At 44.3% G+C, this 15,428-nt stretch overlaps 1 protein-coding gene across 1 annotated transcript in view; it reads left to right on the top strand.

Annotated features, from left to right (window-relative positions):
* Nucleotides 1-15,428, top strand: part of eif2ak4 (eukaryotic translation initiation factor 2 alpha kinase 4) — an 87,054-nt gene that overhangs the window by 49,537 nt on the left and 22,089 nt on the right. Inside the window, 5 exon segments of the mRNA XM_080750649.1 lie at nucleotides 263-433; nucleotides 3,612-3,746; nucleotides 6,008-6,115; nucleotides 9,563-9,591; nucleotides 9,593-9,674. Of these exon segments, the coding sequence (XP_080606775.1) occupies nucleotides 263-433; nucleotides 3,612-3,746; nucleotides 6,008-6,115; nucleotides 9,563-9,591; nucleotides 9,593-9,674 (525 nt within the window).

The following is a 15,428-nucleotide window of genomic DNA, read 5'->3' as shown; positions in this document are numbered from 1 at the left end:
TTTTCAGCACGCAACACCCGAGAGCAACCAAACATAAAATGACTTTCTTCAGCACTATAGTCCCTCCCTAATGTTTTAGTCTAGTTTTTATTTTGTTGTCGAAATTGTCAATATATTTAGTCTTAGTTTTAGTCATCACAGCTTACTTTTTATTTCGTTTTTATTTCGTTTTCGTCAGTGAAAAAAACACAGTCGACAAAAGAATTTCGTCATAGTTTTAGTCGACGAAATCAACACTGTCGTGTGGGTCTTGTGGTTGCAGCTGCAGACGCTGTACAAGTACATCGGGCAGAAGGGGGAGCTGCGGGAGCTGCGGGAGCTGCTGTCTTCACTGACCAAGCAGAAGACAGCTGTCACACAGCTGGCCAAGCAGGGCCTGAAGGACCTGGAGGAGCTGACCGTGCTGCTGCAGAGGCTGGGCGTCAAGCTGCAGGTGAGGGAGGGAGTGGGCTCGGAAATGTCCATGAAAACTCTTCGGAAAGGTCTTTGAATTAGGGCTCTTCGATTTGGCCTAAAAATAAAATCCTGATTTATTTCTCAGAAAATTCGATCATCGATTTTGATTTGTTGGTAAAAAGAATGAATACAAAAATGTTGTTTTCATTAATAAAATGCAAACAAATGTGACATATATATATATTTTTTTTCTTCTACTGGGAATAAAGTCCAAACCGTAGACAAAGAAAGGTCAGAAAGTTTGGGGATTAATAAAGTGACAACGTCAGAGAGAAATTACATTAATTTGGTGTCGGACTCGGGCTTATTATATTGCAGAACCTTGTTGTGTTTTAGGAGGACCAGGCTGTAGCGACATCCGTACCGGAATTACCCTAATTAAAGTTAAAAAAAGAGTTTAAAATGTATTTGGCCCGCCACCAAATACATGTAATTTTGAGGGTCCATTGACATTTTTTGAATGGGGTGAAAATATTCAAAGACAAATTTTCAAAAATAGCAGATCTACTTGCTCGCTGCCGCACTGTGAGCTTGTAATCTGCTATTTCTTTTAATTGTTAAAGCAGAAAATAATGGTTAAAGTGATAATGTGTAATAATGCGTTCCCGATTTAAATGGGTTAAGACTGCAGCATTCTCCCTTGTAGAAAGACAATGTATTAAGGACTACTAGGGCATTCACCAAATAGTTTATAAAACTTCTTTGTTAATGCTCTATACCAGGGCTTCTCAAACCTTTTCAGGCCGTGACCCCCAAAATAAACATATATGAACTGGGGACCCCCACTCTGACAAGCACTTGGAATTGTGGGTATTACATTTAATGTGACTCGGTTGTGAGCATGTAGATCGGCTATTTTCACAATGTTCGCCTCTTGCTTACTTAATATTTGACAGTTTGGCCAGTCCTGTTGAATATTCGACTATTCGAATACTTTGAGGTTGAATAATTAAGGCTTGGTGAGCTAAAGGTTGAGTCACTGCTTTTTGCGGATGACTTGGTTCTGATGGCACCATCGGTCCAAGACCTTCAGCTCTCACTGGATCGGTTCGCAGCCGAGTGTACAGCGGCCGGAATGAGGATCAGCATCTCTAAGTCTGAGGCCATGGTTCTCAGCAGGGAACCGATGGATTGTGCAGTCCAAGTAGGGAATGAGACGTTACCCCAGGTGAAGGAGTTTAAGTATCTCGGGGTCTTGTTCACAAGTGAGAGAAAGGGGAAGACGGAGAAGGAGATCAGCCGGAGAATCGGAGCAGCAGGAGCGGTTTTGCAGTCGCTTAATCACACTGTTGTGAAGAAAAAAGAGTTGAGCCGTAAGGCAAAGCTCTCTGTCTTTCGAGCAATCTTCGTTCCCACTCTCACCTATGGTCATGAAGTGTGGGTCATGACCGAAAGTATAAGGTCTCGGGTACAAGCGGCCGAAATGAGTTTTCTCAGAAGGGTGGCTGGTATCTCCCTTAGAGATAGGGTGAGAAGTTCAATCACCCGCGAGAGACTTGGAGTAGAACCGCTGCTCCTTAACTTGGAAAGGAGTCAGCTTAGGTGGTTCGGGCATCTAGTACGGATGCCCCCCGAGCGCCTTCCTAGGAAGGTCCTCGATGCACGTCCCACTGGGAGGAGACCCCGTGGCAGACCTAAGACCAGATGGAAGGATTATATCTCCAGACTGGCCTGGGAACGCCTTGGTATACTCCCAGAGGGAGTGGAGGAAGTTGCGCAGGATAAGGAAATCTGGAAGTCTCAGTTGGAGCTGTTACCCCGCGACCCGATTCCGGATAAGCGGTTGAAGATGGATGGATGGATGGATAATTAGAATACTAAAAATCACTATTTGTGAATGCCCTTCCCTAGTAAGGACAGAATTACACCACTGCAGAGAAAATGAACGAAGCTATTTCCTCGCAAGATTGTGTGCCTAGTTGAACATCACTGCAGAGACACCAAAGCAAACAGAGGTGTGATTGGTCAGACACTCGCAACGTACCGTAGACAAGAAAGGTTGTCTGAGGACGTCAGGAGGTACAAATCAAACATATTTTTTATCCCTGTCTGAGGGACTCTATTGTGTCTACTGTCACCAGAAATGTAGAAATCCAGAAGACAAATAGTTACAGTATGTCAAAGCACGGCAGGGGGTCGTGAAAACAAACGGTGGTTTCAGAAAGCTGGAAAGGTCTGACTTTGTTTGAAGTATGCCGCAAGCTTTATTGTGTTTGTCGTGTGCAGCGATTGGACCGTGTGTGTGTGTGTGTGTGTGTGTGTGTGTGTGTGTGTGTGTGTGTGTGTGTGTGTGTGTGTGTGTGTGTGTGTGTGTGTGTGTGTGTGTGTGTGTGTGTGTGTGTGTGTGTGTGTGTGTGTGTGTGTGTGTGTGTGTGTGTGTGTGTGTGTGTGTGTGTGTGTGTGTGGTGGCGAGTGCAGAGCTCTATGGAGGGTCGACAGCAACACCAAACCACAGCACTTCTTTCAGTTTTCCAGTGAACAACCGCAGAAAGCACACACAGTTTTCCGTAGGTCGCATCCATGCTGTAACTTCATCTCTCAGCTATATGGGATCCTTGGGCCTGAAAAAAGGCCCTAACCCTAACCCTATGATGTTATGTGACATGGTTGCGTGTATCTATTCTGCATCTAGCTTGAAGCAAGACCCAAATTCGGAGTGAACATTTTTAACTCAAATCTTTGGTTCTTGGGGGTCCCTGGAACTAAATATGTTTAGATGGGGGTCCGCGGCCAAATCCATATCATTTTGTGGGTCCTTGACGTGACACATTTTGAGAACCACTGATATACAGTAGCAACATATGTTTTTCAAAAAAAAGTTAGGATTTAGAATATCAGCGGCACTTTGTCAGGTCAAGGAGCACCAAAATAACAAAATGTTAACACTTGGGGGTCTTGCCTCAAGCTAGATGCAGAATAGAGGGTATGCGCGTGACATCGTCATCATACCCGGAAGTTATTAGGGAACGCCTACTGAGTGGCACAAAACGACTTTCTGGCCTCGATAGGCCATGCATCCAAACAGAAAAGTCCCAACTGATTGCATTACACAACGTTAAACTCTCTTTGCCACTCACTTTGCCACTCGATTTGCCATTCACTTTATGCATGCGCATACACACTAAATGGTGTGTGTGTCCCTCCCTCTCTTCCAGGTGGTGGTGAACCTGGGTCTGGTCTACAAGGTGCAGCACCACTCCGGGGTCATCTTCCAGGTCGTGGCCTTCATCAGGAAGCGCAAGCGCACCGTGCCGGACATAGTGGCAGCCGGGGGGCGCTATGACCACCTGGTAGGTCCTACTACTACTACTATGAACCTCTTAAACCCATCAAGACCCGGAGTTGTTTCATACTTAAAGGGGGCGTGACACGGCCAAAACAGCTAATTAAGGCTATCAAATTAGCCATTTCTTTATGATGTCATGTACCCCCATGTTAAATGACCCAATCAAATTAATTTATTGTAGTTACTGTACTGAAAGTAGTACTTTCTGTACAGTAACTGAAATAAATTAATTTGATTGGGCTAATATGGGGGGAGGGGCGGAGTCGATTATCCATATCATTATCTTTTGAAACTGCCCCAAAAAAAGCTGTCCGAGGTGTGTTTCCGACTTTCTAAACCAACTTTAAAACTATCAGTTCTAGGGGTAAAAATTATATAGCATTCGCTATAAAATCAATGGTTAGACCGATAAAAAAGTACATGTCTTCTTCAAAAAAGGTTTCAAAAAAGGTGTACGAGGGTCAACACGCTTCTCCCCGTCTATGAGGACTATTGAGAACTCTAGGAACAACATATTTTGAGATGTAATAAAGTTCACAAAGTGCAGAACAGGAAATGCGATACAAAAAAACAGGATAATACAATGTAAAATAAAATACACCAACATAACAAACAAACAGGTTAAAATGGAAACGCAGTGCTATACAGGTATGTTTTTAACCATGATTTTAAAAACCACCATAGATTCAGCCATTCTGACTTTAAGAGGTACTTGGGGGGGCCATAGCTGCAAAATGCTCTGGTCTCCTTTTGATCTGACTCTAGTCAGAGCGACAGGGACAGTTAAAAGACATTGACGATCAAAGCCACCTTGAAGTATGGTAGTATGGAGTTTTAAGAGTTCAAAAAATATATGGAGCTCTGCCATGTAAGTTGGCACTGTAAGTAAATTATTGTACGGCAATTGTCTGTCCAGTGGCAAATTCATCTGGAGTGTATCTCACACACCAGTAGACCTTTAGACCAAACCTGGCACACTGAGGTTACAGTACATCAAGGGAAGGCCAAGTGTGTCGTCGAGTACCAAAAGTAGGTCACAGACAGTGACCCTAAAGTACTTGGGTTTATTTGCAGCGGTGTTTGGGTTGCAAGAAATATGTCCCGATTTTGATCTGGTGACTCCACGGCCGGTAACATAACACGACCAAGACAACAGCATGAGGTTTGATTTTGAGGCTATTTTTTTGCACCATAGTAGCCGCCTGTCAGTGTCGGCTCTCAGTTGCATTCAGCAAGTCTTCTTCATACCTTCCAACCGACTGATCTCCCAACTTCATTCGACTGCCAGTCTGAGTAGTAATCTGTCGTAGTCTGTCTGGTGGAGAGCTACCTTTAGACAGGCACTTTCACTTATCATAATTAGCAGCGTTTCCGTGTGCAGGGTACAAGGATTCACTGTGTTATCTTGTGCTTTAACTATTGAAAAATAGCAGATATACAATCTCACAGGGCGGCACCGAGTGCCGCGCTGTGAGATTGTAGATGTGCTATTTTAGAAAAATCGTGAAACATTTGTGCAAAACCTATGTTTCTGTCAGTGGTGCTCAAACTTTTTCATGTGAAGGACACCCAAAATGATATTTATTTGGCCACGGACCCCCATCTCAAAATATTTAGTTCCAGGGACCCCCCAAAATCAAAATTTGAGTTACAAATGTTTGCTTAAAAAAATACATGTATTCAAAGATTTGCACACATTTTCATAACTTTTTCAAAAATAGCAGATCTACAAGCTGTGAACTTGTATATCTGCTATTTTTCAATAGCTAAAGTATAGAATTATCAAGGCCCTCCCCCCACCTTGGGCCCCAGTAACTTGTGACGCCCCTGCTAGTCAGTTCTGATCCAAAACCTGTCTTATTTATGTTCACTAAAGCCCTTTGCACACAGGCGCGTTTATCCGCACGGATAAAACGGACAATTTCATTTTTTTATAAGAAAACAATGATTCTCTACGACCTCATGCACACCGGATCCGAATTAGCCGTGCGACGAGTGGCTGCGGCCGTGCGTTTTTTTCTCGATCGAACCCAGTTCGATTTGTGCGTCTTGTCGCATGCGGTAAAAAACTCATGACTCCTTTTATGACTCCTTTTGGGATCCGCAGCGCCGATTCCGCACAGCATTGCACACCAAATCCAATGCGTTTTATTCATTCAGCAAACGAAAAAAACGCAACTGTCCTGTGTGCAGAGGGCTTTACACTCACTGTGTTGATCTGTCGGTAACGTAATCACAGCTTGTTTCCTCTTCCTATCTTGGTAGATCGTGGAGTTTCGGGGCCCTGTGTCCACGGTCCCCGTCCCCTCGGCAGTCGGGGCCAGTGTGGCCCTGGATAAAGTCTGTCTGGCCGTGGCCAACATGGAGGAGCCAGTGAGTGACACACACGCACACACTCACACACGCACGCACGCACACACACACACACACACACACACACACACACACACACACACACACACACACACACACACACACACACACACACACACACACACACACACACACTGAAATTCATAATTATTTTTAATGAAGGAGCCACAGACAGCCTTTCATATTTAATGATGCCTTATTACTGCAGTCGAGCGTCGCAAGCCACTTTTAGCAACACGTTAATAACTATGATCACTGTGCCTCCCTGGACTCCTCCAGAGTTATTCCTGGAGCGGCGTCATTCTTTTTTATGTTTTTCAATGTACAAAAAGATGTGACTTCCAGCCTTTGCAGCGTCGTCTTGTGCCCAGGAAAACTGCACATATAATAATGTCTGCTCCTGAAGAACAGACGAGCAGGGACATCCAGGCGACGCTTTGCTACAGATTTATTACCGCCTGACTGACCAGCAAAAAGAAACACCGATTTGTGCTAATCAGATTTGGAAATTCAAAAATGGGACCTCAAAAAATGTATTGGGCAAGATCGCGATCGCGAAATTGCATGTTTAACCCCCATACCAACCCCATCTTTCAAACATGGCAGCCATGTTTTCCAAGCAGATTTCTTTGTTTGAAAGCTGTGAACAGCGTGCACACACATGGTGCATGATCTAGGCATGTGAGTGCATGATCTGTGCACTATGAATTACATGGAGGTCTATGGCATCGCAGACCTTCAAAGAGATTTAATTGATAGCAACAAAAGTGATGTGTCAATTTGGACATACACTGAAGTCTGACTTTACCCCGTAATGCGAGAGAGTATCCACCTGTTTCCGCGAGAATTTACTGTAGCATTATCTGTAGGACACTTCCGGTTTAGAGCAGACATACAAGCTGACGTTGCGTTGCAGATGCAACCGTTGTAAGCTTGTAGATCATTCTCGGCTGCGACGCTGGAAACTGCCGCACACCTTCTGCGCAATGCATGACGGGACGTGGGAAAGTTGTGGATAAATTAAGCATTATTCATGCCCACACTATGTCATCATGTCGTTACCACAGCAACCAATGCAGATAGTCGCCGCCGATCTAATCACTTACCTGTACTATTTTTTTTTTTCAGTAAAAATATCAATAAGATACCACAATATAGAAGTGTAAGTGTGATATGGATGTTTTGTAATAATCTAAATCTACAAAGTAACATATCGTCACTGTCGAACAGAAACCTTGTATCTCCAAGTTTCAAGTTTGTACGTTTTTTCGCCAAGTAAAGCCCTGCTTCATCATACAAGGCCGTCGCACAAAAGTAGTGAAAACAGCCGATCTACAAGCACACAACGCCTTGCGGTGTACGAGGCGTTGTGTGCTTGTAGATCTGCTATTTTCACTAGTTTAGTTCATTTTTAAAACGATAAATACAAAACAAAAGGTCTTGGACATACAAGGTTTCCACCCGACAACGACGATATGTACATACTGCATGCTACATACATACATAGTTACGTAGTTACACGCTCAGGCAAGCATTGGAGCCGGTGTGCACCGCTCAAAAACAACCATACAAAAATACTAATAATATCTACTAGTTCACAACATGTTGTAAGCTTGTAGATTGGCTGTTTTCCCTCACGCTGAAAGGTTTTGGAACCACTGTGTTAGGCTATACAGATCCATCGAGAAAAATTAGAATATTGTGTGAAAAAGCATTGCAGATGCCATAGCACCCAAAATCATAACTGACTTCGGAAACTTCCCTCTTGACTTCAAGCAACTCTGACTTCAGAAGGTCGACATTTCTCTATTATAACTCCTTGTTTTGAGTGGTCTTGTCGTGTAATATTGTAATATTTTGAAATATGGACATAAAAATGCAAAAGTTTTATCAAAAAAAAAAAGGTGGAGTAATTCACTGGATGTCCAATGTACCGAGAATATATGAAAGTTTCAAGAAAATTTACTTTTACACAATATTCAATTTTTTCAAGATGGATGGATGGATCTGGCTATCAGACAGCAGTGACGTCATTACGTGCGCGTCCCGCGTCTCTGACGCATTCACGTTGCCTAGAGACGCATTCACGTCATTGTCCTGGGGTCCCACGGACGCATCGCCTCCATTGGAGTCCACGTTAAAATAATTTACCACGTCGTGAAAAAAAATATATTTTAAAAAGTCCACAGACGCCACCATTGTTCATGGGTGAAGGCATGCTACTTTACGCTATGTTAACACGAATGAAATCCGCGTAGAAAGTCTTAAAACAGACGATAGAACTAACGACAGTGTGTTTTGAACGCCATTTTGTGTGTCCGTGCATGGTCACAGAATTCAATGGGTGCCTGAGTTTTAGCGTAGCACCGGGCCGCTCTCTGACCGCTCTCACAGCGTGTTAGGTGATACACCAAAAAGGGTTCCCCCACAGAACGTGTATGGCAGGGCACGGCGCAGAAACGTGACGTGACGTCTCTACACTGCTGCTCACTGCTCAGACAGCGACCCCGCCTCCTTTCCCCGTCCTCTTCATTCAATAACAACTGGATACACGCGCTATTGTTTATAGACATGGTGGACATTGGACAACGTGTTAGAAGCCTCACAGGTCTTCATTGCGTCTTTACAACAATAGCGACGATTAACGTCGTGGTGAACATGGTCAAATAACCTTTATTGGCTCAACTACAACACGGAGGACGCAAGCTAGCCTAGCATGTATGCTATCTGAGACAATTATAGCGTTTTCGTGGCGGCGCCGTCCCTTTGGTGGTCCGCCGGGGCAGCGGACCACCGCCTGTGCCTTGCCCTCCCGCATCCATAGAGGGGCGGCACGTCCCTCTAGGATCAACCGTTCAAAACAAAAGTAACCGATCTACAAGCAATCACAATCCACTGTTTTTGACCCAGTCCACTGGTTCTCTGTACAGCAGAGCAAACGCAAGCACGGCAGAGAGCATTTCCCCCATTCCATAGAAGCAGTAACAGTACAAACAGGAGACATCTCAGTGAGATGATCTCACTGAGAAGATCCATATATTATCGATGTATATAAAATAACAGGTGGCTGTTGATTATGAAGACTCGGTAAAAGTTTCTATCTGTGCCCCCAAGTGGTCAACATCCGATATTACCGGTTCGGTATAAAAAAAATCAAACCTTCACATGACTATTTGGAAGTATTAAAATTGTAAGATTTGGAATTGTGGTTCATTTCTTTCAGACACATTTCTACGTAAGATGAACATAACCATATAATAACCAATTCAAGTTAAATGCTGCACTTTGTCAAAAATGACATGACGCGTTGAATTTTTGTGGGACCCATAAAATATCCCTGGGACTCATCCGAAAGACCCTTCTTGGGTCCCGGGACTCATTACATTAAAAACCTATTAACATCACTGAGACAGCATGCCATTTACTCTGTCCCTCTGTCCACGTCAGCCTCCAGTGAGTTCCTGTGACGTCCTCCACCTCCATGTCGCGAGCAGTCAACGTCACCCAGAAGCTGTGGAGTAACGGCGTCTCAGCAGACATCACCTATGATGTGTCTCAGGTAAGCTGTAGTGTTGTGGTATTGGCGCTGCTGAGCAGGAAAGCGCTGTGTGGGGGGCCCCGGCGGTGGCTGGGCCCCCGGGGCTCCCCTGGGTGCCGGCCCGGTCTCTCCCGGTCGCTGGGGGGCCGCGTTACGGCCTTTTTAGGGGGCTGCAGTGACAGGGGTCCGCCGCTAGGGGGCCACTTTTGCATTCGTTCTGGAGCACCAGTGGTGGTCCCCGGGAATTCCCCGTGAGCAGCCTCGTTGGGGTGGTTGTCTCCGCGCCGCCGAGGCGGACACGTGGGTACTGGCCCCGGCTCTCCCGGTCGCTCCTACCCCGAGTTACGGCATTTTATGTGCGCTGCAGTGGCGGGGGTCCTCCACTAGGGGGCCACTTTTGCATTCGTTCTGGAGCACCAGTGGTGGTCCCCGGGAATTCCCCGTGAGCAGCCTCGTTGGGGTGGTCATTTGGTCAATTTTGCACTTTTTGGCGGCGGCGGCAGGGGCTCCCTGGGGGTCCCTGGATCTCCAGGGGTCCCTGGAGGTGGTCCCCGAGCGTGTGCCACTCTGCAGTCCCAGGCCGAGGCCCCAGAGTCGAATGCGAGTGGAGTGACGAAGGCCCCTTGGCAACGGTGGCAAAGATATGAGTAGGGCAAAAGTGTGATGTGACTGACTGACTGACTGACTGACTGACTGACTGACGGACAGCCGGTGGAGGTTTTGATTGTAACTGAGACCTGACGGTCGCAACAAACCCCTTTCAAGAAATTGTCTTCAAGAAATATCTAGCTATGGTAACAAAGACAACAGTGGCAGACAAAAAACATTACAACAAGGCTCACACAATGATGATAAAATCACGCAGACATCTCACATACAAACCCTTGATAGATAACCTTGCTCTCTGGGATTGCTAGTAGTCAGATATGCAGGAATCTGCTGAAATTGCGAGGCCTTAATAGACCTTGGATAAACAAAGCACAAACAGTTCCATTCTGAGTTAGCATTGTTTACTATACCTTGCAAAACTGTGAAGAAAGCTGCAGAGTTTAACTCAACAAGCCAACACAGCATGGGCATCACTCCCTAATGTGCAGACTACCCACCGAGCTGAACCCCCCGTGGACTTGGCTGTTGTTTTGAAATTCAAGTAAAAAGCATCACGTTTGCTTTCCTTGATCCAGATGTTGGTGGTGGTGGTGGGGGGGGGGGGGGGGGGGGCCCATTGCGTGAAAAGGGGTGCTGACTAAAGCAATGGTTCTAAGTGTTGGTTTCTGGGACCCTCCAGGGATTATGGAGGGTTCCAGGGGATACCCAGCTAAATGAGTGATAGTTGGGACCCAAATGTGTGGAGAGAGAGAGTCAATGTCGAAGAGTCCTTGAGCAAGACTCTGAACCCCTAATTGCTCCCGGTGAGTAGGTTGGTGCCTTGCATGGTTTCCTCCGTCACCGGTGTATGAATGTGCGTGTGAATGGGTGAATGTAAAGCGCCTTGGATAAAAGCACTATATAAATGCACCATTTACCATTAGAGAGAGAGAGAGAGTTTTATATTTCTTTTTAAGTGAATATTTTGAACTAAAGTCTTTGCTTCTGGGGGTCCCTGGAACGAAACATTTTGCCAGTCCGTGGCCAAATACATATCATTTTGGGGGTCGTTGTCGTGAACATGTTTCACACCACTGATATAGCAGCTCAACCCCTGGGACAACTCTTCTACCCAAACTGTGGAATGAACTCCCCATTGCACTTTGAACTGCAGACTCACTCCGTACACTGAAGACTCACCTCTTCAGACTCCACCTCAGCCCATAGCACTTACCGTAGCACTTAAAGCCTCGGCGACCTACTGTAGCAGGCTTATATAATTATATAGCATGTTATATAGACAGATGCATGCTATAGTGTGTTACTGTGTGTATAGTTTTAATGTACAGATTATTGTCTTCTTTTGACTATTCTGCTGTTAGACTGATAATAGGTTCTTGGTTAGGGTTATCCTAGATTACTAGGTCTATGCATTAGATGTATTACCTTGTGCTGTCCTGGCTTATTGTAAATCGCTCTGGATTAAGAGCGTCTGCTAAATTGTAAATTGTACGTTTTCAGAGAAGTGTTAGGAGTTAGAAGGCAATTGTAGAATCAGCATCTAGTTCTTAATGGGTTAACCATTAAGACCTGGAATCATTTTGTACTTGAGCTATTGAAAAATAGCAGATCTACAAGCGCTACGAGCTTGTAGATTCTTTTTTAAATCACGAACATTTTTGAAAATCTTTGAATCTCTGCTTCTGGGTGGTCCCTGGAACAACATATTCAGAGGTTTGAGAACCACTCATTTAAAGGAAGGATTTAGAAGACATTTATAGAATCGGGTCAAAAATATTCAAAGACTTGCTCAAGTGATTTTTCAAAAAATAGCAGATCTACAAGCTCACAGCGCGGCACCGAGTGCCGCGCTGCGAGCTTGTATATCTGCTATTTTTTTAATAGTTAAAGCATAAAATAATGGTTAAAGTGGTTCAAATCTAAAGTGACACAGATTCGCGTTAAGGCTTACATTTTAAAAGGTTTGAGATCCACGGGAGTCATGTGAGTATGACTCTGCTGGTTGTGCGGTAACTAGGGGTGTAACGATACATTTTAACAGCGATTCGATACATATCACGATACATGGTTGACGATACGATACATGGACGATATTGGTTCATTCATGGCGATACGATACGATTCAATTCAATGATTTAAAATCGATATAGTAACTATTTAGCAAAGAAATTACATCTGTGTCAAAGGTGTGGATAGTGCAGGTTTTTAAGTGAAACATGTATTATTATGGATATAAATAAGTAAACACAGTGATTATCTGCCAAATACATGGTCATTGTACATGGACAAACCTGCACCTTGACATGAACCCAGAGATTACACGCATTTATCGATAGACCAGTGTAGCTATATGGAAAGGAAAAGTAATTAAACCCCTCCTTTAAATACAATGCACAAGTAGGTATAGTATATCGATACAATAGATTATTTTCACTGCCGATACGATACAAAATAAAATGATTACTATATCGTTACACCCCTAGCGGTAACGTCTGCTCTCCTGCAGAGAACCTCGCGCTGCCTCTGAGCTCCTCCTCTGAACTGCCAGTAGGAAAATGTGGTCCCGCCAGCAGCAGCTGCCGACTTATCTTGACAATATCTGAAGTAGTAAACACCTCGGGGGGGGGGGGGGGGGGGGGGGGGGACGCAGGAATACAGGCTCTATTCTGGCCAGCGCGGTCTTTGATCGAGGTCCCTGACAGACAGCCACCACTGAGGGCGATACAATGCAGAGTTGTTTCTGTAGCGGTTGACTCGTCCATCAATCACTCAGTAGACAAATTTATACTGGAGTGTGATTGATTCACTGTTTGGAGCTGGGCGAAAACCGCACCGTGATTGGAGAATAATAGGCTGCAAATCTGCCCAAAGTTTAAGTGAAGGTCTGGCCGTCCGTCAACCATATCTGTGTATCGGTCCTCTGTAATGCTCAGTATTATAGCTCAAGGTTGTACTTTATTGTCTTTTGTACAGGTACATAAGAGTAAAACTTGTTTTTGTTCGGCTTCCTTCAGACAATGCAGTGGCATATATAAAATAACAGCAAAACAACACATCTAAAGATAAAATAATAAGTAAATAATAAGCAAAGAGAATGAAAAAAAGCATCCTCAGCTGTACATACATGTGCATAAAGTTTGGTATATTGTATATACCAATTATTTTCCAGTAGTAGCTACTGTACTTTAATCTTTTGTAAACAACTTCACAGTGTGTTCTATGTGCAACAGGTTGGTATATTTAAAAACTTCACACTCAGTATATATATTTACGTACAGTAGGTGCAATTCAGCCTCACAGTATCTATTTATGTATTGTAGGTGAGGCTCGAACATAATAGCGCAGGGAAGGGAAACGTCAGGCGGAAACGTCCAAAACCATTACTTTTCAGTAATTGTTCAATTCACAAGCTTCTATTAATTCTTGTCATTGGTTAAATATATACTGTATTTCATCCACAGACAGACTTGGCCACTTTAAACGTGGCGTCCCTATTGGGCATTAACCCATCTAACTATTAATTTAGCAAACGTTTGTCCGTCCGCCGTCTGACCGTCTGTCTGCATGCTGACATCACTCATATTAAACACTAGAGGTTCGCGGCCCTTCGGGTTCTCCAACATTACTACATTCAATCCCTCATATACTGTGCACACGCCCGGGCACAGGACTAGTTTAGACCCGAGGCCGATTCTAAAAAATGCCTTCTAAATTCTGACCTAGGTTTTCAGAAAAACCACAGCAACAACAACCAATCAGATCTGAAACCCTATTAAATTATGGAGAAAACATAAGGTGAAATGTGGAGATCGAACACTATGCTTTCCTGGTACCATGTCTGCTACAGTAGTTCTGCGTCTCATAGGCCTGCTGTGGATAGAGCTTGGAAGATTTCCCCGGCCAGTGACAGAAATGGTACCGTCCTCCTGGCATCCTATAGTGAGCACTAATGAGGGGGGCAGATTTATTGATACACGGGTTACAAAAAGTCTTCCTTTAAGGCATTTTTTTCAGATCTCCCTGGTGAAGTGCCTCAGCATTCCTGGTCCCAAAGCCCTGATGCCATGCCACTGTCACATTCTTCATGTTTATGAGACAGGGTGATCTCAGGCCTGTGTGTGTTCTTCTTGGCTTTCCCTCGCTGCCTGGCACAGCACTGTATGCAGACAGAGCCCCTCTCACTGTGCCCACTATACTCTATTCTCTAATTCTATTCTATTTTTTTCTTTTCCCATTTTCGTTTGGCCATTTTCTCTTGTCAACTGAATGTGATTTCACTCCATATGACTTTACTCCACTGCCTTGCTTGAGTTGAATTTCTTCAGCCCAAAAAAGCATCCGATGTAAATCTAATCTCTTCTTCTTTATGCTGAAGCTATCTAAGGCTGGACAAGACCAGATGTGAACATTTTTGACCAAATACCTCAATATTGGTATTGTGATGATAAATATCAATATTCTTTTTAATGTTTCAAATTCTTTTGAAATACCGGTAGTTATAATATTATATATTATAAGTATAAAAGGGTGGTAGAATCCAGGGAAAGACCACACTTATACCATATCACGATATTACAATATCCAAAATTACAGACTAGTTCTAGTCTCATATAATCACGACACTATCAGTACTATCAGTATACTATCGGTATTTTTCCCAAGTAGGTCGGTAGTGGCTTATTGTCGGTATCAGCCGGTAACTTGCAGGAGTCTGTCCCCGTTACAATCGCCCCTGGGAGATGGATTGCTGAGGCCACACCTATCATCAGTTTCCAGTACTTGCCGCACAAATTGCCGCAACCAAGCCATGCTACTCATACGCTGAGTTGGCGTTGCCCGGGGTTGTGGTCCAAAAGTGAGATCTCTACCAAAATCTATTCTTCATTGGCACTGAACAGGACTGATTGATCAACTCTATTTCCCCCGGAGCCCCCCAAAAAAGAACCCGCTTTGCGTTACCCTGCACTACCTCTCAGCTGGAAACAAGGGGGCTCAAGCACTCCAAAATGTCAAGAGCTGTAAAGTTGTGCCTCGCAAGCACTCCCTGCGCAGCTGTGTGTTTGTGTGTCTCTTTTTCGAATTCGCTTTCTCCGCAAATTATGTCTGTGGGCTCGCACCTCATCCAGCAGTGTAAAGACCTTGGAAGAGAGCTTTTCAACCATCTCT

The sequence above is a fragment of the Nannobrachium achirus genome, assembly GCF_963921795.1.
Source record: "Nannobrachium achirus genome assembly, chromosome: 20".
NCBI classification, from domain to species: Eukaryota; Metazoa; Chordata; class Actinopteri; order Myctophiformes; family Myctophidae; genus Nannobrachium; species Nannobrachium achirus.
This window is presented reverse-complemented; position numbering and strand designations above follow the sequence as displayed.